Here is a 21,738-nt window from a genome sequence, read left to right as displayed (position 1 = left end):
TATGATTCTAACATGATAATCTAATTTCAGTGTTTTCACTGCAATTTCCTTGTTAACCTCTAGGTAATGATAATGTCACTATTGCCTTTGTCACATTAAGTTTATGGTTCCAGCAATAAGTATTTTTATTGGAAATCAAAGTGAAAGTTTAACCTACTGGTTTATAACAATATACTTGTAGATTTTTTAAAATAAAACGATAGCTGTGTGGGTACTTAGTTTGAGGTTTGTAGACCCCATGGAATCCATACATGAATTTTCGTGGAGCATTCTGTGAATTTCCTGAGGCCATTTAATTTTAGGCAAAGATGTATCTTTTTTCTCATGACCTAGGAAAAATTAGGAAGCACCATCTTAAGTAACTTTGAATAAAATTGTAAATAAATTTCTTGGCTAAAATAAAAAGTTAAAGTAAAACAAGTGAGTAGATTTGCTTCTTTTCCTAGCATTATTTCTTAATAATAGTGTCAAATGAAAACCTTGAAAAGTGCCAAATTTTATATTTGTCTATTTGCCTTTTGCTACAAGTCTCATTTGAACTGACTTACCTATTTTGCTTTTTCTTTCTTTTATTTGCTTATATGATAGTTCTGCTAGTTGGTGGTAAGGTGGCTTTGGGACCATTTCTTCATTGTTATTCCTTAAATTCTACTCTGATATATACAAATGAATATGATTACCATTTTCCCCTTCTACCTTCAGAACTTCTGTGTCTTTCTCCAATCTCAGAACCACCCTTGACACTATGTTGAATAGAGAAAGGGGTAAGCAATAACTGGTGAGCAGATTTAAAACCTTTTCTCCGTCATACTTCATGAGGCCCCTAAATACTGAATGTTGCTTTTAAACTCTGAGTACAGCTTTAAAACTGATGAAATGATTTATATTGCTTCTCCTTTGTACAGAGGAATGTACTGAGAAATAACATCAACTCAAACTTCCTTTTTCAGTTTTTAAAGAGGCCTTGGCCATTCAAATCACACCCATAAATCACTTCTAAATTTTGTCATTAAGAAAATTATTAATTAAGTGTTTAATATATATGGCTGGCTTAATAGTTATAGGTTAAATTTATGGTATAGTATAACTGTCCTGCTTATGTTCTTTCTATTTGTGGGCTTTATACTAAATATATAATCAATATATACTGAAATATTTATTTTATATTACATTACATTATTGTAGATGTTTATAACTGTCTTGGCTTTTTTAACTCATGAAATGCCCATTATGGCCTTGATGCAGAATGAAATCTCCAATTTTAACATTATTCCTTTGGGAGTTGCTTAGTGACTATTTCTAGGATGTTGTGGTTAAAATTGGGAGCTATCTACAGTCCTAAGTGTTGGTATCAGAATTTGTTGTGCTGCTTATCTCTAGGTAATTATTACTTTGATCTTGACCATGGATTCAGGTTTTTGAGGCTTTTGTTTCCTTTGCTTGTCTCTCCTATATTTGTATCATGACATTATCCTGATTTCTGCAGTAGTGGACTGTCATGAAATAAGCATGTTACTTGGAGACACAAGACTTGGATCTTAGTTCTTCATCAGTTCACTTTTCTTATATGTCAAATGGAGGTGACAGTACCTTCCTTACAAGTTAATTGTAAAGCCCTAATGAGATGATATTTATGAAAGCCCCAGATACACAGTAGATGATCAGTTAATGGTGAATCAATGAGTTAATGACCGTTTCTCTTCCCCCTTAAAAAATAAACTTCTTGATAGTTGAGTTTAATCAAAATACACTATTTCATTAACAGCTTTTTAAAAGGGTTTTCTCATAAGTGGTCTGTCCATTGCAAGGCTCTTAACTAAATTTTAACCAGAAAGTTATTCAAGTTCTAAAAGTATATAAAACTTTATGAAATTTTGTCCTGTGAGGAATTTAAAACCATTTAAGCTAAGCCATTTAGTTTTTCCAATGAGGAAATTGAGGAACGGAGATCTTAAGTGCCTCATTTCAAGTTCTGCAGCTGAAGGTGGTTCCCCTCATCTGTGGTTCCTCTCTCTAACAAACAGGACTTTGGATAGAAGATGTACAGGAGCATCAACTGAACATTACAGATAGTGCTGCTTCTTTCATGGCTACTGTCCTAATGAAGTTCTGAAGTGTAGATAAGTCTAATGTTTATGCATGTAGTATGTATTTATACATGTAGTATGTTTCCCAGACAAATGCAATAGTAGTGGTAGGATATTAGGAACTCCATCATAGCTAAGAACACCACTTCTACTGGGAGTGGTTGCCTCTGATGTTTTTCCCTGTTGGGACCATTTGTCCTTGATGCCCTAATTAGAGTGTTGTAATTGAAATAACAAAATTGAGAAAATTTAGAGCAGAAAGCAAGATCGTGTTTCATCATCTGTATTCACACTTAAAATGAATATTGGGTAAATTCCCACACTGAGATGTGACTTTGACAAAGAGAGGGGCAAGGGAAAGAGGGGGTGACTCAAGCTTTGGGAGGGGGCCATCTGTATTGTTAACCACAAACTCGCTAACATGACAGATTGGGTAAAGGATTTTCACTACTCATTTTCTTTGAAGCTTTTTTATTTGTTTGTATGTTTTAGTTTCTTTGAAATAGGTTTTAATCTCTGAAAGTATTTGCATTCACAAAACTGGAACCCTTCCCATTTACGCAGCTATTTCTTGTTCAGACAGTTGAATTTTTTTGTGGTTTGGTTATACCGTCTCAATAAAAGTGATAATATTGATAATAACGAATAAATATCAAGCATTTAGTAATGTAGCATATACCCAGCACTGTGCTCTAGATGAGACATTTTTCTATGTTTAATTGTAACTATTCTAATATATTTTTCAGTATTTTAAATAATTATGAAATACTAAAGCATATATCAATCACATCCTTGTTTGTAAGAGATGAGATCTTTAGGAGATAATCATAAAATTGAGGTTTTTTGATTATTTATTATTTATCAAAAAATTTGGAAAAGGCTGAGTTGTTTTGATAGATTATTATAAATATTCAAAGTGTTATGGATTAGAGAGAACTGAATATTAGGGAAACACTAAATGTGTGTTGGTCACGCTAACCTTTGGACTTGACTAGATTAGAGATCTTCACTACTTATTCCATCTCTTTCTAAAGCTCCTGATGTTTTCTTCTTGTATATAATAGGTTCCAGGTTTGATAACCATGGGGACACTGTGAAGACTGAAATCATGTGTGTTCTATCACTTTTAAGGCAGCCCTCTCTTTAATTTCACAAGACAGGCTTGAAAACCAGAAGTAACCCAACTTCAAAATTGGCAGTAAATTCTCTGACAGGGAAAAGGTGACGTACTGTGTAATAAATTCCTTTGTTGAAAGAGAGATGTTGCAATACTGGAAACTGAAGTACCAAATGTTTCCTTTTAAATTTGGAAAGGCCTTTCCTCATTACTTATCTGTCCCTATGGACTTCTAACAGGGAGGTGTTGAAAGATTTTTCAGATGCCCACTAGCCTCAGTGAGAGTGAATGCCAGCATTTATAAGATGACATAAATACTTCAAAATCATCAGTAATCCTTGGAGATGTGGGGTGTGCCCCTGGTACTGAATGTGAGCTTTTGTTGCTGCTGATCCTGTACTCTTAGGTGCAGGCTGCCTGGGAATGTGAGTTATGTCTCTCTTGTGAATGCAACTTCACTTTGCCCCTCTGGGGTCTCTTTATATCAGAACTGAGGTTAGAGTGGTTTGCAGAAATAGAGTCTCCCAAAGGAGAGAAAGATCTGTGAGATTGGGAGTCATACTTAAAAATCCTAATCTCATTTTGAGGTCCTGTACAGGAATTATATCATAATCTTCCACCATTTAAATACTATGTTTAAACACTACATTAAAAATTTGACACATAAGAGCCTTTTAATTTTCATTTTGTAATAAATTGGCTCATACCACCAATGCTGCCACCACTAAATGAGACAAAGATAAAAAAGATTAAAAGGTTATCAAAGACAAAAGATTAAAAATTATCTTGAAATGCAATGAAAATGTATCTTAAATATCAGCCAAGTGTTAGTAAATTTTTGTGTTTCTCTATCCTTATTGCAAATGCTTTTCAGTTTGTTACTTACCTTTTGGAACTAAAATATGATTTGACAATGTGATTTTATTGGGCTATTACATTACATAATTTTAATTATCTTAATTTGAAGGATGCGTCTCATCTATCACTAGAGCTGAAGTGAAAATACCGAATGTGTGATGAAGGTCAGATGAAATAAAACACCTGTAGACTTTTAATTCACGTTCATTCAGTGAAGTGCGTGGGACCGAATCCCGCTATGAGACACCCTGCCTTGCCCTTTACTATTTTGCCTTAAGAGAAAGTATTGCAGGTGCAGGAGTGTGACATTCCAGTTGGGCAATAAACCTGTTGGGAAAAAAGAAAAAGGTATTTGTACAGAAGGAAAAATAATGAACAAAAATCATTCATAATCCATAATCCTTGGATAACCACAGTTAAAATATTTCCTGCCAGACTAAGAGAAATCTTTATATTATTTGTTTTGATAATGAAAGGTTTATCCAGGTGATCATTGTTACCATTTGTGAGGGGTCAGCTTGCTTTGAAGCAGTAGCCTTTAGAATTGCAAATGCAAGACTAAACTCCTTTTTAACTCTATTCTAGGCTCTCAGTGATGATTGTCAGGCTAGCTGGGAATTACCTTATCCTGGTAAAAGGAAAATACACAGAATAGGATGGGGAGAAACTAGAAAATGATCTTCCTTATGGCGGTCATTATCCTCATTGTAGTATTTATTAAGTGCTTACTAAATGCCCAACCTCATGTTAAATGTTTTATGTGCATTGTCTCATTTTGTCCTTACAACAAGTCTATGAGGTAGTTGCTACTTCCATATGCCATTTTACAGCTGAGGAAACTTGAGGCTTAAATAAAGAGTTCCAGAGTCACTCAGCTGGATTCAAACGTGAGTCTGACTGCAAAATTGAAAATATTAACCCCTACTCTATAGGGCCTTATGGCTTTAAGGTAAGGGTGTGTGTGTGTGTGTGTGTGTGTGTGTGTGTGTGTGTGTGTGTGTGAGAGAGAGAGAGAGAAAGAGAGAGAGAATGAGAGAATTGAATAAATAGAATGCACAAGCTATTCTCCTCTAAACAAGACCCTGCTGCTTGACCCAGAAATCTCAAATTTCTCCTTGAGTAAAGATACGAAAGTTCCTTTGTGATGTAGACCAGTGTATTCACTAGAGAAATGATGGCATTGTTGGAAATATCTAGATGAGGGGAAAAGTAAAGATACTCTATTAACTCTTCTAGCTTAATCGGAGTTGGCCAACTTTTTTGAATTCTAAGCAAACCCACAAACAGGCATTCTAAAGATGGCCTCCCTGAAGTGAGTTCATATGGCTGAGGAAAGTGATCATGCTTTACATGGATAAAAGGCGCTCCTAAATATGTAAGACTCCATTTTTCAGGCAACATAGAGGATTTGTTTTAGTCAAATTACTCTCATTTATTCAAGCAAATTAAAAAGAAATTTGGTTGTTGGTAGCAATTAAATATATCATGGATTTTCCAAAATAATTCAGTTAAAATAAATGTTGTCAGACCAAATGATCTTTTTTATGTATTGCAGCTAATGGTGTCTGATAAATACATCTGTATTAACTTATCAGAAATTATATGTGACTCAACACAAAGTTGTATGTTTGAGTTGGAGGAATTTTTAGCTAGAAGTTGTCTTCTTTCAGTATAAAGTTTTCTGAGCCATTTTCTTTCACCAGCAGTAGCTCTCTATATAGATTAAGAATGCATTTGGCCCCAAATGTCCATTGATAGATGAATGGATAAACAAAATGTGGTATATACATACAATGGGTTATTAGTCTTAAAAAGGAAGGAAATACTGACACATGCTACAATATGGATGAGCCTTGAGGACACTATGTTAAGTGAAATTAAGTCAGTCGCAAAAAGACAAAAGTGTATCATTCCACTTATATGAATTACCTAGAGTAGTCAAATTCATGGAGATGGAAAGTAGGATGGTGATTGCCAGGGTTCCAGGGAGAGGGGAAATGGGGAGTTGTTGTTGAATGGGTATAGAATTCCAGTTTGGGAAAATGAAGAAGTTCTGGAGATGGATGGTGGTGATGGTTGTACAGCAATGTGAACGTGGTAAATGCCATTGAATTGTACAGTTAAAAAAATGGTTAAATGGTAAATTTTATGTTATATATATTTTACCAAAAGAAAAAAAAATGTTTTTGAGCTTAAAAAAGAGAACTCGATTACAGTGGCTTAAACAGATAGTTTTTGTTTTGTTTTGTTTTAAATCTCATGTAACAAGAAGCCTGGGAGGAGACTGGAGCTGGTCGGGCTACCCAGCAATGCTGTCTGGTACCCAAGTCTGTCCTTTCTCTCTTACATTCCTCAGTAGGTAGGCCTTCCTGCTCATGCATGTCACCCCATGGTCACAAGATGGCTGCTGCACCTCGTTCAGCTTTGCAGTTGCAGGCATGGAAAGTTGGGTTTAGTCAAATGTGGCAGAGACATTTAATATAGTGCTCCCTGAATATCCATATCCTCCTCCATATTTCACAGCCTCATTGCAGTTGCCTGAGACTGTGGGTATTTCTGGCCAATGGACTGGAGTGGAAATAATATGTTTGACTTCCAGGCTAAAGCTGTAAAGTGGCCCTGGGTAGTCCTCTCACTCTTGTGGAGGGGATATGATCCAGGAGTTGCGGTTACAGATGATGGAGCTTCCATCAGCCTCGATTTGTCCCTGAGTGACTGTATAGAGCACATTTCCTGGTGACCCATGTACAACCTAGAACATTAATGAGAGTTATATTTTTGTTGTGTTAAGCCACTGAGATTTGGGGTTGTTTGTTTTTGCAGCCTCGAGTAGTTAGTCTGACTGATACTTCACGGTGGGTTTTTGCCAGACAAGTTCAATGAAATGAGGGAAACCTGGAGGCTTTCAGGAGTAAGAGAATGGATATAAGTTGATGAAGCATGGAATTTTAGTTAGGTAAGGAAGGAAGTGAGGACCTAAGGGGAGTGAGAGATAGTTAAAAAGCAACAGAATTAGTGGATGACAGGTTTTCGGTGAGGTGGAGGGAATGTTGGAATCCGAGTGCTCAAGAGGTGAGCTGGGAAGATAAGATGGATGGGATGATTGCAATTTATACTATGGAAGAGTTAACGTTATTAATAATGACATATTCATGGGAGTAAATTTATGAGGTAGTGGGGATATTTGAAGAGAGGATATCAGAGAATCTAGAAGCCAGGATATTGGGAAAATCATCTAGGTAAATATTAAAATCAGCAGGAATTATGACACGGAGTAGTGCTGGGCAGAGTAGAAGTAAGCTGGGAGCTAAAATCTCAGAGGAGTGAATTTGTCTTTATATGTCTGAAACTGTTTATATTTACCCTCACTCTAGAAGGGTAGTTTAACTGATTCTAGATTGACAAGTTTTTTTCTGTTTATTGCCTCAGCATGTTTAAGATATTAGTCTTCAGGCCTCTTTTGTTGCTTGGGAATATGTAACTTATCAGTTAAATTTTTAAATTTCCTTGAAGATGATCCTCCTTTTCTTTTATGATCAATTTTTAGTATTGTCTCTTAGTCTTTGGTCCAGAGTTTCACTATGGTATACATGAGGATGGATTTGTTTTTATTCATCTTCTTTGGAACGTTGTTTATATCTTCAGTTTAAAGATTTCCTTATAGCTTAAATTCTGGAAACTTTTGTTCATTATCTCCTCAAATATTAGTGCCCCTTCCCCATTCTTTCTCTTTTCTCTTCCAAAATGCCTATTAATATGTTGGAAAGTCTCATTTTACACTCCAGGCTTCTTGTCTCCTCATTTTCCTTCTCTTTATTGTTCTAGGCTGCTTTTTAGTTTTTTTCCACGGATATATCTTCTAGTTCTCTCTCTTGCATTGAGTCTTAAACATTTTTTTTTAATTTGAAAAGTTTAATTTAGTTCCTTGAAAAATCTGCACGCCTCACTCTGCCCCCTACTTTCAGATTGCCCTGTTTTTAAAAATTATATCTCTTCTTTTTTATCTTTGTAATACAGATTGTTCTATTACAGGGATAATGAAACTGACTTGTGGGCCACGTCTGGCCCGTGGCCTGTATGGCTCATGGACTAAGAATGATTTTTAAATTTTTAAAAGGTTATTACAAAAATAAAGGAAGAAGAATATTAGACAGAGATCATATGTAGCCTGCAAAACCTAAAATACTTACTTTTTTTTTTTTACTGAAAATGTTTGTCAACCTCTCTTCTGTTATCACCACTTCTTGGTTTGATAATCCTGTTTTTTGCATCTGTTCATTCCACCTTATAAGTGTGTGTGTGTGTGTGTGTGTATGGTTTGTAATTTTTTATTGTGGATTAATCATCAGTGTGGGTTTTGAAAAGTTGAGGATCCCCGCAAAAGAAGAAATGTATTATAATTCTGAAGGCTTTGGGTGTAGGGCATACTGGAGTCTCAGCAACAGGAGGCACACTGGGGAAGAGTGAGCTGAGACTGGGCTAAGGGTTGGGATTAAAAAGAGATGACCTGGCCATAGAGACTGACTCTCAACAGGCTGTGGAAATGTCCAAGCTTTCTGCCGAGTCCAGGGTTCTCATCTAAATCCCTTAGGTTGGTTTATAGGATACACAGTTAGGGCACTGGCATCTGGACTGGCCAGAATGACAGTTGAGTGTGTACTCAGTAGCCAAACAGGTCCCCAGCACCTTTGGGGAGATCAGACAATATATGGCAGCACCTCTGTCAACTACTGTGTACTCGGCCTAGCACCAAGTAGGTGCTCAATAACAATCTGGTGAGTGAATGAATAGGGGAAGAAATGAATATTAAGTCCACATTTTGGGGACTGGTAAGTACCGGGCAGTTATCTGCTGCCATTCTTTGCCCTAGACTACTAACCAGATAGGAAGAATCTGGAGAGATACCTCTAGTAGTTGTTTTGTAGATTCTGTTGAGATTTTCTACATAAAATTATATCATCTGCAAATAGGAGTAGTTTTGCTTCTTCTTTTCTGATCTTTATGCCTTTTATTTCTTTTTCTTGCCTTATTGAATGGCTTGAACCTCCAGTGTTATTGAATAGAAGTAATAAAAGCAGACATCATTGTCTTATTCCTTTTTTTTTTTTTTTTTGGTAATTTTATTTATTTATTTATTTTTTTCCCCCAAAGCCCCAGTAGATAGTTGTATGTCATAGTTGCACATCCTTCTAGTTGCTGTATGTGGCACGCGGCCTCAGCATGGCCAGAGAAGCGGTGCGTCGGTGCGCGCCCGGGATCCGAACCCGGGCCACCAGCAGCGGAGCACGCGCACTTAACCGCTAAGCCACGGGGCGGCCCATTGTCTTATTCCTTATCTTAGGGAGAAACAATTCACTTTTTCACCATGATGGTAACGGTAGTATTTTTGCATATAGTCTTTATTTCTGGAAATTGATAGTTGAATTTAGAGGCTTGATCAGATTCAGGTGTAATTTTTTTTTTTGGTGTGGGGCAAGACTACAAAGGTATAATTTTATTGGGAGACACGTAATATCTGGTTGTATCTTTTTTGTGATATTAATAGCCATTGATGATTGTTGCCCATATCAGTTATTACCTTATAGGTTACAAATGGTTATATTCTAATTCTGTTAATTTCTTCTTCATTTATTAGCTGGGGTACTTCTATGGAGAAAATTTTCTTTCATAAACTATTTGGTTACCCTCTGTACGATTCCTGTAGGAATTGATTGTTTTCTTTCATTTATCAGTTTTCACAATAGTGAATTGGTTCCATAGCATCTTCCAAAGGTGACAAATGCTTTTTAAAACATAAGTTATGAATTCACTTATGTGTTTCACTCCATTCAGTTGTCATTCTTATTGATGCTAAGTAAATGTGTAGTTTTCTAAGTTCTTTTAGAACTTGGTATTTATCACTTTTCCTCTAAGGTTGTTGTTAGGTCTTCATTCTATGTATAATCCATGTTTTCTGCTAAGATCTGAGAATATAAATACACTCTTGCTTGCATGAGTAAGGACAAAGGAAGATGTAATGAAAGGCTTATTTCTAATATCTGTAAATAAAGAATGGAACTCTTTGCCTTTGAATCACACTTCAGCTATATGGCAGCGTATTCTAAGAAACCTTGGAATTTTGTAGGTAAAACCACAGATGTCAAGCTTTTCTTTGATTGGGACCTGTAGGAGAACAAGCTTTTGGTGTCAAGGTTCTTAGATCAGAGGTAATATATGTCAGAATGATATTTGTCAGAATAGAAGTCATAATTTTAAAAGTTTCTTGAAAAAATCAATCATTGGAAAACCTGTATATTCCTGTATAACAACAGAGGAAAAAATCTCTCTGACACATATTGTGTATTTTTTATGTAATGTTAACTTCATGTGGTTTAGCAGTTTGACTTGAGGCATGTGTACATAACCTTCTGAACACTCATTTAGCTTATAATATGCCAGTTTCCTAACAATTATTATTGTTCTAAAGTATAACATTTCACCATTTCACTGTTTGACATCAAATATGTACACAAAGGGAATTAAAATTTGTGGAGTTTCATGAGCTTACCACAGTATCTCTACATAGTAAGTGTCAAAAATGGTCTCTTTTCTATTAGCTTTATTGTTGTTTTTCTCTGATTATAAAAATAATATTGTAAAAATTTAACAAAATAGTGATCGCTGTAATCCTCCCCACGAAGTTATATATTAAATTACATATCTATATCTTCCTCTAAGTGTAGATACTCACAAAGAGATATTTAGATCTTGAAGAATATTTACATTTACACTTTATCAAAAAAATACAGGGAAATTATTTCTGGCAAAACATCAGGTAATTTAAAAAAAATTGAAACTTTTTGAACGGTTTGTATTTTTGGCAAAGAGTGTATGTTTTTTGTATGTGTAACATAATATACACATATGTGTTTATGCATATGTGCATGTATATATGGGGGGCAGAGGAAGGGTGGGAGAGAGGAGGGTGGGAAGAGGTGTACATATGAAGAGAAAATTTCTGAAATGAAAGGCACCAACATTGTTTAACAATTACAGATAGTATTTTTTAGGGAGATTTGTTGTTAGTGCCTGAAGCCTGTGATAATACATACTAGCCAGACAGAGAACTGTATATCATATCAGTTTGTGTTGATTTGTTTCATGAATTAAAGAATTTTTAGGCATTATTTAAAAGAGATTGTTTCATTTGATAATCTTAGTCCACATTTTCGGCACTCTTTTTGATTGCTAAGAACCTTCCCTCTCCATTTACCGGTATAGTGTGTGTGTGTGTGTGCGTGCACATATCTGTGCACAGATTAATGACATGAAAAAAATGTTACTTTGTTCCTGGTCCTGTTGGGGAATCTGAGTGGATCCTGGAGATGCTCCTTCTTTTGTTGTGATTTTTTTGACAGTAGAGCTGTCATACTTTTCCATTAGTCTCAGTAGATGCTTAGATTATTTGATACCCTTTACCTGTTACATGAATTAATGGAGAACTTCATTTTCTAATAAACTAACAGAATACCTTTGGCAGGAATCTTTTTTTTAAGAGATGGGAAGCAGAAGTTCAATTAGGGGAAGAATCATTTTTAGTGGAAAATAGTTTTGTATAAAAGATACCTTGTAAAGGTCTTCTGTATCTTCTGTTCTCATTTGGCTAAGACGACACTGACATTTTAATTAAATTGATTTTTTGGGCGGGCCCCGTGGCTTAGCGGTTAAGTGCCCGCGCTCTGCTACTGGCGCCCCGGGGTTGGGATCTCGGGCGCGCACCAACGCAATGCTTCTCCGGCCATGCTGAGGCTGCGTCCCACATACAGCAACTAGAAGGATGTGCAATTATGACATACAACTATCTACTGGGGCTTTGGGGGAAAAAAAAAAGGAGGAGGATTGGCAATAGATGTTAGCTCAGAGCCGGTCTTCCTCAGGAAAAAGAGGAGGATTAGCATGGGTCTTAGCTCAGGGCTGATCTTCCTCACACACACACAAAAAAATTGAATTAATTAAATTGATTTTATATATATAAAGCATTTCATATATATAAAGCATTTTATATATATAAAGCATTTCAAGTGGCATTTAGTATTTTAAAAATAGACTTACCCCTCCACTGTTTGTCAAAGTAACTTTTTTATATTTTGTATTTCTAAGAAAAAATCAGGCTCTTCCTTCAGAAATTTTTTTTTTTTTTTTTTTTTTTGGTGAGGAAGATCAGCCCTGAGCTAACATCCATGGCAATCCTCCTCTTTTTGCCGAGGAAGACTGGCCCTGAGCTAACATCCGTGCTGATCTTCCTCCACTTTATGTGGGACACCCCCCAGCATGGCCTGACAAGTGGTACGTCTGTGCGCACCTGAGATCTGAACCCAGGCCACCAGCAGCAGAGCGCATGCACTTAACTGCTACGCCACGGGGCCAGCCCCCAGAAATCTTTTATTTGAACTTATCAGAGGCAAATTAAATTTCCTTTGCCTCCACCTTTCCTGGCAGTTTCTACTTTTAACAGGCAGAAACTGTAATGGAATTCTAGGCAGTGCCTCCCACCACCACCATACCTGCCCTGTCTTAGTGTGTCTGATGGTCCAAGTTCACCTCAGGGGGTTTAAAATGCACTCTTTCTTCAGAGCTACAGAGAGTATTCACTCTTGGAAGCTATGTAGATTACTATTATAAGGTGAGAAAGGTGCTGTTTTATCAAATCCACTTTACAGCTGTTGATGTGTGGTGGGCATTGCAGTGAAAAGTAGGTGGGAGAGATTCAGGTTGCCCTTGGCTGCCTAGATTTCTCGTATGCTCCCAGCTGTGTGGGGTGCCCGAGAGAAAATGGAAGACTAGACCAATTGAATATAAACAAATAATTATAAAACAGAATTTTTTGTAGTTACCCAACAATGGAAATGAGACAGAACTCTAGGAAATTCCTAGGTAGAGAATCTAAATTACTGTATTTTGTAAATAATTCCTATGAAAAGGGGATTTTCTTTTATTTTTCTTTGTTTCCTTTTGAGATAAGACAGTCAAGTGTTTCTTTAGTTTTTGCTGAATCGCGTTACTAACATTACTAGATTGCTCATAGAAATCATTTCATCCATCACTGAATTGTTCTCCAGCACAACTACTTCTTAAGTGGTGCATAAGGGTGTTTTAATGCTAGTAAGACAAGAAGGATGTTGAGTACTGCTTTTCCTAAGCCGTTCTTGGTTTCCTTGGATTTCTAGGATGTGGGGAGCATCTTGTGCGCACCATACTGGCTAGAGAATGTTCACATGCTTTACAAGCTGAAGATGCTCACCAAGCTCTGTTGGAGACTATGCAAAACAAGTTTATCAGTAAGTATAACATAAAGAAAATTATTTCCTTCTAAATATAGATCGTTTCACTGAGATGTAAGCTCCATGAGTCAGATACCACATTTGTATCGCTAGACCTGAGTCCAGGGCCTAGTGTAGACTTAGACTCTCAATTAATATTGGCTGAGAAAAGAAATTCCATCAAAATAGCTACTACAGCATGAAATTTGCCGTATAACTAATCTAACGCCCAAGCTGTGAGACATTGTTTAGGATTAGAGTGATATACAGTGGGATAAAATTCTACTAAAACAAAATTCAAGGGACAACCTCCTTTAAAAGTTTTTTGTATTACAATTTGACTCTTTTTTTAAACATCAGTGTTGTTTTCATGAATCCAGTGCTGCCACATACAGTTGTATAAGGTTGAGTTGATATCCTACCTGGGCTCCATTTGCCAAGCCATGTAACCTGATGTGAGGCTGCATCCGCTTGGAGGAAGGGATGCCTTTTTCTAATCTGTGGAAAGGTTTTGTATAGCCTAGCAGTAGTCCTATATATAACTGTTACTTTGGGTTAAAACTATTTGACTTAGTCTGGTTTTCCCATCTTCTAACATTGAGCTTACCACTATGGGAAAGACTTGTGAAGTTGTATAAAAAATATAAAGCATAGTTAAAAATAGGTTAAGATAATAAGCCATGAACACATAAGGAAAGAGTATCATAAGGTTAATCTAGGGAGTATCTCCGCTTAGGGAATTATACAGGATATAATAAGGTGCTAATATAATATGGTGAGGACAACATAGACAAAAATGTAGGAAGCAATCACCCCCAAAAGGACTCATGTGTGACAGGCTCTTAGAACTGGCCCCGGAAGTGTTACCTCACAAACTTGGGGTTCTCTGCCTGATGCGAATAAACAAGCCAATTAATTATGGCATCAGCCTTCGGGGGGAGATATCAGCTTTTATTCTGTGAGATTGATCTTCAGGGAGACAGGGGGCATGTGCCCTCAGATCTGTCTTCCTGAGTCAGGACTTGGAGCGAAATTTAAGAGGTTAGGGAGAACAGGCTGGCACGTGGAAACACTGGTGGGACAAGTTTTGATTGGTGGGCTTCAAGCATTTATGGTAAGGTTTTAAACATTTATGACAGGGTTCTAAACATTTATGATGGGGTTCTAAATATTTTTGATGAGGTGTGGAAGGAATTTTAACATCGGATCCTCCTGAATGAGGGACCCCTAGCTTCTGATAGGAGTCTGACATTCAAGTTCCAGCCATGTCCTGGTCCTTGGGTTCCGTGGGGAGGATGATCTTTGGTTCCAGGGTCGTTTCAGGTCACGATTTCTTCTTTTGCACATGCCCTGACTACGTGAGTACAGTTTTTCTGAAAGACAATTATTATTATTTTTTTTGTAAGGAAGATCGGCCCTGAGCTAACATCTGCCAATCCTCCTCTTTTTGCTGAGGAAGACTGGCCCTGGGCTAACATCCATGCCCATCTTCCTCCACTTTATATGGGACGCCGCCACAGCATGGCTTGACAAGCAGTGCGTTGGTGCGTGCCCGGGATCTGAACCCGTGAAACCCAGGCCGCCGCAGCAGAGCACGCGCACTTAACCGCTTGCACCATTGGGCCGGCCCCCTGAAAGACAATTCTTAATCACTCCGTTGATAAGAGATGGGGTCCGTTGAACTGGTCCTGGAGGGCCTCTGGTTACAGAAGGCTCTGGGATAAGGCTCTCGGATAAGTGCGAAAAGAAGGGGGAGAAAGGAGCATGAGCACAAACATGACAATGGAATTAGGCATGGCGAGGGCTAGACGTCTGCATGACTCTTACTTGGAGGGAAGTCTTCCTGATGTGCAGTGGAGCTGGATCGGCCAGGTGAGGCCAGGTCATAGAACACCTTAAAATCTCAGTGTAGGAGTTCATATTTGATCTGATCTGATCTGAGAGAACCCTTGCATGTTCTAAAATTGACCAATAAAATAGCGTTTGGGGGGAAGGTTAATAGAGTAGATCTGGGCTTGTCCAAGACCATCTCTATAGGAGAGAGACATTAGGGGCTGGGAATGGTCCAGGTGATGGAGAGGAAATGGTGATTTTGGGGGAGGTATCAATGGAGAAAGTGGAAATAGTGATAGATTCTGAGACTAGCAGGATGTAGCCCTCTGGATCCAATCAAGAAATAGAAACCATACATTAGGTTAATCAGGGGAAGTTTAATATAAAGAATTGTTAACTATGATGAAAAAGTAACTATAAGACATAAGGAAACTCTGTGTGGTATTCTGGAGCTGAGAGAGAGTGTCCAAGGAAGGACGTACTTGGAAGGGGCTCAGACCTTATTGGAGGTGTGGTTCGGCCACGAGGTAGCAGAGAAGTTCACTGGTTTGGCCAGGCTGGGAATGGTCTGGAGTTGCTGGGCAAACAATAGGCCACTCTCTGGAGTGCAGACAGGGAACAGATAATCGGCACCTGGTGGCTGGGTACGCAGTGGGAGCCTGGCACCAGCGGGGGGTTAGGGAGGTTAGAGAAAAATGGGGAAAAAGTGGGGATGCAGAGGACACAGAGGTCTTCAGAACACACAGGTCACACACAAGGGGCTTGCAGAGGGAATGACTACTTGGTGTGTGACCTTCTGGGCCGCAGGGCCCTTGCCAAGGGAGTGCTGACAAGCAGCTGCGTGCAGCCACTGTGGCCTCTGGTTTCCAGGTCGAGAGGGCTGGTTGGACAGGTTATATACCAGGCTCAGCCTGCAAGGTCATGGACGGACTGTGTTCTGGGCCTGTGGCTGGGGCAGACCTTGCCAGATGTTCTCACGCCTACACTGCCTCTCCTCTCCAGCCATGGTGGAAATTGCAAGAAGGGAGCCTCTTGTAACTTTTTTTATGTTCTCTAACTCAGTTTAATTCCTGGCTCCTTGCCTGTGTTCTGCTAGTCTCCTCTATGTAAGCCTAGTCTCTTTTTACATGGCACTTTATATTTGTTTGCCCTCCTTCCCTCTCCACTGGGTAGCATCTGGATTCCAGGGAGCTTCTGTGTCATTGTGAGAGGGACCAGTCTGGTTCATGGTCACCCTCTTCCCACTGTTGGCTTCTTCTGAGATAAGCAAGCCCTATCTCAGAAGAAGTCCACCTACCTATGTGTTACAGGCCTCTCTCACTGTTGAATTCATTATGATGTCCATGGGTTTGTTATAGCCTCCAGCTTCCTCAGTATACACAGCATCCACTGACAGCAGATGCTAGTGGTAGTGGAACCAGGTGGTCTGAAACTTGGAATAAGCAGTGGGATTGTCAAGTCCTCATGGCCCACGTCTATCAGGCTACTTTTTCTACTTTATTCCTAGAGCATCTTACTGGGCTGAGGGCAGCATGGGAATGGGGAACTTCCCTACCTGGCTTTCTGTCTCTCTAGGCCTCATCTGTTCTAGAATCCTGCAGATCTAGCTAGGGCTTTTTTTAATCCCCTCTTTTTCCTCCGCTCTCACCAGCTTGGGAAGGGGGACAGAAACCCATATGAGTGTCCGATTCTTTTCTTCTAGTTTCCTCACAAATGTCCAGGTGTCTAGTCACTCTCCTACCGCAGCCCTACATTTAGGGTGCTCTGGGGACCTGGCTTAGCAAGGGTTCCTCCAAACTATTTATTTTGCCAAAATTTAGGCTTTACCTGCTCAAAACATATTTCATCCCAAAGCTGTCTCTACTTAGAATTTATGAAAGTCCACTTAGAAGTTCAGAGGATAAAACTTATATCAAATAGATAAGCATGCAACTGAGGAGATAAATGGAGGGTTCCAGGGGTGAGGGTAAAACTGAATTTCTTTCTTTCTCAGAATTATAAGTATTTTTGTTCAGGCCTTTTTAGTAAGTATCATGCCCTGTTAGGGAAGATTTTTAAGGCAGAGAGAAAGAAAAACAGATTATGGGCAGGAAAGAACTGGATTTATTTATCTGTAGGAAGAACAGAGTGAATAAGTGTAGGAAAAAAAAATTCAATATGAAGAGATTTTGTACAGTTGCTTTCTTACAGTTATTTGAACTGAGGTTATGAAGACATAAATAATGGTATTAACTATATGTATGCTAATAAGAATTGCCCGATGGCAAAATGTGAGCTGAGGAATGAGTTAGGAACAGGACTTTGAGGTCTGCCTCTAGTGATTTTTTAGAAAAAGGTTGATTGCATTCATGTTACTACATCCTCAAATATATCAGAACCAGACTTAGGTCTTATTGTTCTTTTGTTTTAATAATTACCATTGTTGAATGCTGTTTTTAAGGGAAACCAATTTCTTGGCTGTAATAGCATATGTAATTTATATAATTTGCTATTAGTTGTCCAGCTGTACTAGATCCCTTCTCAGAACATTAGTGGAAAGGAATAGTAGGAGGTGAAAACTAGATGCTCAGGAGAAGTTAACTTCCTGAGGACCCTGTGGTGGATGTGTAATTATGGCACATGGTAACTTTCTGCTTGTTGAGAACAACTTGAAGCTCTTTACCGAATATAAAACCACATGAGATTCAGTAGCTAGTTTTAACTCTCCAGATTTGGATCCATGCTAAGGAGTTCCTAAACTCCACTTCTTTCTCTTCTGTTGCTTGTACTCTCCTTTTGTATAGCTCTTTAGAACTACTCAAAGAGTTGGACTGCAGTGTTTCGTTTTGCCACTGGATCCTCTGACCTCTAATGCCTATTGAACCCCATCTTAAAAATTCCAGACTCTGGGGCTGGCCCCGTGGCACAAGCGGTTAAGTGCGCGTGCTCCGCTGTGGTTACCCGGGGTTCACCGGTTCGGTTCCTGGGCGCGCACCGATGCACTGCTTGTCAAGCCATGCTGTGGCGGCATCCCATATAAAGTGGAGGAAGATGGGCACGGATGTTAGCCCAAGGCCAGTCTTCCTCAGCAAAAAAAAGTGGGGGATTGGCAGATGTTAGCACAGGGCTGATCTCCTCACAAAAAAAAAAAAAAAAAAAAAAAATTTCAGACTCGTGGAAAGGAGTAAGAAACTTCAGAGTTCACCTAATCGACCCTGCTCATTTAATAGTTGAAGAAACTTAGTTTACAAGAGTTCAGTGACTTGCCCAAAGTCACCTGGTTAGCCAGTGGGTGTTCGTTCTGCAAGATCACACTGACTTTTTTTTTTTAAGTAAAATGAATGTGAAATATAGAAAAACAATATCCTGGGCTTTAGGACAACTGGGTTCTGCTCTCAGCTCTGTGTCTGACTCACTGGATGTAGCAAGTTACTTAAGCTGTTTTACTCAAAAAACAAAGAAAAAACCCGAGAATGTTAGACCAGAGACAGTATCTCAGTTTCTTCACCATGCTAAGTTCTGTGAGTCTGTGCTGGATTTAACTTGTAAATATGAAGTTCTTTTTAATCAGATGATGTGGAAATGGGATTAGAAAATGAAAATTTTCAGGAACCACAGATGATATTTACAAAGTAGTTAGAATGAAAGAAATTGAATGTACCAGAGGCCTGGACTAAGAGCGAGGAAGTTGGGTTCTTTCCTCTTTTAACGCACTGGTGGTGAAATGAGTTGTCTGTTTTAGGATGAGTCTCTTTGTTCTCAGTTTCCTCATGTGTAAAATGAGAGGGCAGAGCTGGATGGTCTTAAAGTCCCTTCTACCTCCAAAATTCTGTTTGATCCTTGGTTTAGTTCACAGGCCAATCTGCACTATTTATGTGAAAGTACAGTTATAAATCAAATTAGTTTTTAATTGAAACTATAAATTAAAACTGTTAATGGTGGATCTCAGGTTCCTATTTGAAATGACTTCGTTGAAATCCTTTCTGGCAATGACTGAGGTAAGCTTGCAACCACTTTCTTGGTTTTGTGGAAAGACATCACAATATTTTTCCTTTCTTACTTTGTTTTTTCTTTAAAAAAAGATATGCATAAGTAATATATCTAGATATTCTCATTGTGGTGTATGCATAGAAAAATTTTATATAATCATTAAGACAGATACCCCATTTCCATTTACTCTGTCCCCTTTTTCTTTCCAGAACCATTGCTGACAATTTGATATGTCTCTGTATAGTCTCCTTCTGTCTATGTCTGTCTCACTCACCATTTTAAACAATTATATAGAAGAGGTTTCTAATATATTGTTTTGCAACATATTTTTCACTTAACATATCTTGGTTCTCGTATGTCAGTATATAGAGATTTATAGCTGATATTCCGTGATTCCATAATTTATTCATTCCCCTATTGAGAGAGATTCAAGTTGTCTGTGATATTTGCCTACATTATTTTACCATGTGTGAATGCCTATTTCTCTAGATTCTGATTGAGCCTTTTGTATGATGCCGCTTTTTCTCCTTATGTAGCATATCAATTATACTTCTTTTTTAAAAAATTTCTTTAGTGGTTGCCATAGAGTTTGCAATATACATTTACAACTAATCTATTCAAATAATAATATGCCACTTCACGGGTAGTGCAAGTACCATATAATAACAAAATATTCCTAATTCCTCCGTCTCATCCCTTATGTCATTGCTGTCATTCATTTTATGCATATGTAAGCACACACACACATAAAATTGAATACATTGTTGCTGTTATTATTTTGGGCAAATTATATGTTAGATCAGTTAAGAATAATGCAAAATAAAAGCTTATTTACCTCCACTTATTCCTTCTCTCATGCTCTTTCTTTCTTTATGTAGAGTTGTGTTTCTGGCTTATATGAATTTCCTTCTCTCTGAAGATTTTCTTTTAACATTTCGTGCAAGACAGGTCTACTGGCAACAGATTCCTTCAATATTTATTGGTCTGAGAAAGTCTTTATTTCTCCTTCACTTCTGAAAGATAATTTTGCAGGCTACAGAATTCAAGTTTGGTGGGTTTTTTTCTCTTGACATTTTAAATATCTTGTTTAACTCTCTTCTTGGTTCCATGATTTCTGAGGAGAAGTCAGATGTAATTCTTATCTTTGCTTCTCTATAGCTAAGGTGTTTTTTCTTCCTCTGGCTTCTTTCAAGATTTATTTTTTATTTTTTATTTTCTGCACTTTGAATGTGATTTGTCTGGCTCAAGTTTTTTGGGCTTTTATCTTGCCTAGTGTTCTCTGAGCTTCCTGGATCTGTAGTTTGGTGTCTGACATTAGTTTGGAGAAACTTGCAGTCATTATTGCTTCAAGTATTTCTTCTGTTCCTTTCTCTCTCCTCCTTTTGGTATCCCCATTATGTTTATGTTACATGTTTTGTAGTTGTCCTGCAGTTCTTGAATATTCTGTTCAGGTTTTTTTTTTTTTCCAGTTGTTTTTCTCTTTGCTTTTTCAGTTTTAGAGGTTTCTATTAAGATATCCTCAAGCTCAGAGATTCTTTTCTCAGCCATGTCCAGTCTACGAATGAGCCCATCAAAGGCATTCTTCATTTCTATTACAGTGTTTTTGATTTCTAGCATTTCTTTTTCATTCTTTCTTAGAATTTCCATCTCTCTGCTTACATTATCCATCTGTTCTTGCATGTTGTTTACTTTTTCCATTAGAGCCCTAGGAGTACTAATCATAGTGGTTTTAAAATTCCTATCTAATAATTCCAACATTCCTGTCATATCTGAATCTGGTTTTTGATGCTCTGTCTCTTCAAACTGTGTTTTTTGCCTTTTAGTATGCCTTGTAAGTTTTTCTTGATAGCTGGACATGATGTACTGAGTAAAAGGAACTGTGGTAAATAGGCCTTACTAATATGGTGGTGAGGTGTGGGGGAGGGGAAGCATTCTACAGTCCTATGATTAGGCCTCAGTTTTTTAGTGAGCCTGTGCCTCTGGACTGTGAACTTCTCAAGTGCCTCTTAGTTTTTCGTGCCCACCCCCTTCCCTCACGTGGAAGGTTAGAACTGGCTGGAGTTGAGTATTTCTGAAAGAGGTTAAGCTCTGATAAAACCCCAGTAGGTTAGGCTCTGGTAAAATAGTTTCTCCTGAGGGCAGGCCTGTAAACAAGAACAGAATACTCTGTGGTATTTAAAATGGTTCCTTTTCCTCTCCCCCTACTGGAAGCACAAGGGAACTTTTCTCCGATCTTTACTCTGAGAGCCTGGTAGAGCTCCAAGAAGTAAAACTCAGAGAAGTCTGCACTGAGACTCCAGCAATTCTTCAGTTACAGTTCTAGTTTTCCTCCCTGGCACTCGTGGAGGTTTCTGCTCATGGATTAGTGCTCTGGTAAATTGTGATTCTCTGTATCTGACTCTCTGTCTCTCTAATTTTGGGGGCAGTTGTTTACTTTGTTTACCTTCTCTGACACATCTGTTTGTTCAGCTTTTTACTTGTTAGAATGGAGTGGTAAGCCCCTTACATGGTAGACTGGAAACTGGAAGTTCTCTCCACAACTCTTTATTAATGGTTATTTATCAAATTTTTAAAA

At 38.1% G+C, this 21,738-nt stretch overlaps 1 protein-coding gene across 15 annotated transcripts in view; it reads left to right on the top strand.

The window, feature by feature from the left end:
- TASP1 (taspase 1) overlaps window positions 1-21,738 on the top strand; it is a 255,473-nt gene that overhangs the window by 108,999 nt on the left and 124,736 nt on the right. For 13 of the 15 annotated variants that reach the window (XM_058563234.1, XM_058563237.1, XM_058563229.1 and 10 more), the window contains one exon: window positions 13,269-13,379. The exons of the other annotated variants lie outside the window; for them this stretch is intronic. In XM_058563234.1, the coding sequence (XP_058419217.1) occupies window positions 13,269-13,379 (111 nt within the window). The remainder of the gene's footprint in view (window positions 1-13,268; window positions 13,380-21,738) is intronic. 15 annotated transcript variants of the gene reach the window in all.

This window comes from Diceros bicornis, chromosome 19 (assembly GCF_020826845.1).
Source record: "Diceros bicornis minor isolate mBicDic1 chromosome 19, mDicBic1.mat.cur, whole genome shotgun sequence".
In the NCBI taxonomy this organism is placed as follows: Eukaryota; Metazoa; Chordata; class Mammalia; order Perissodactyla; family Rhinocerotidae; genus Diceros; species Diceros bicornis.
The sequence above is the reverse complement of the archived record's forward strand: the minus strand, read 5'-3'. Positions and strand labels throughout refer to the sequence as shown.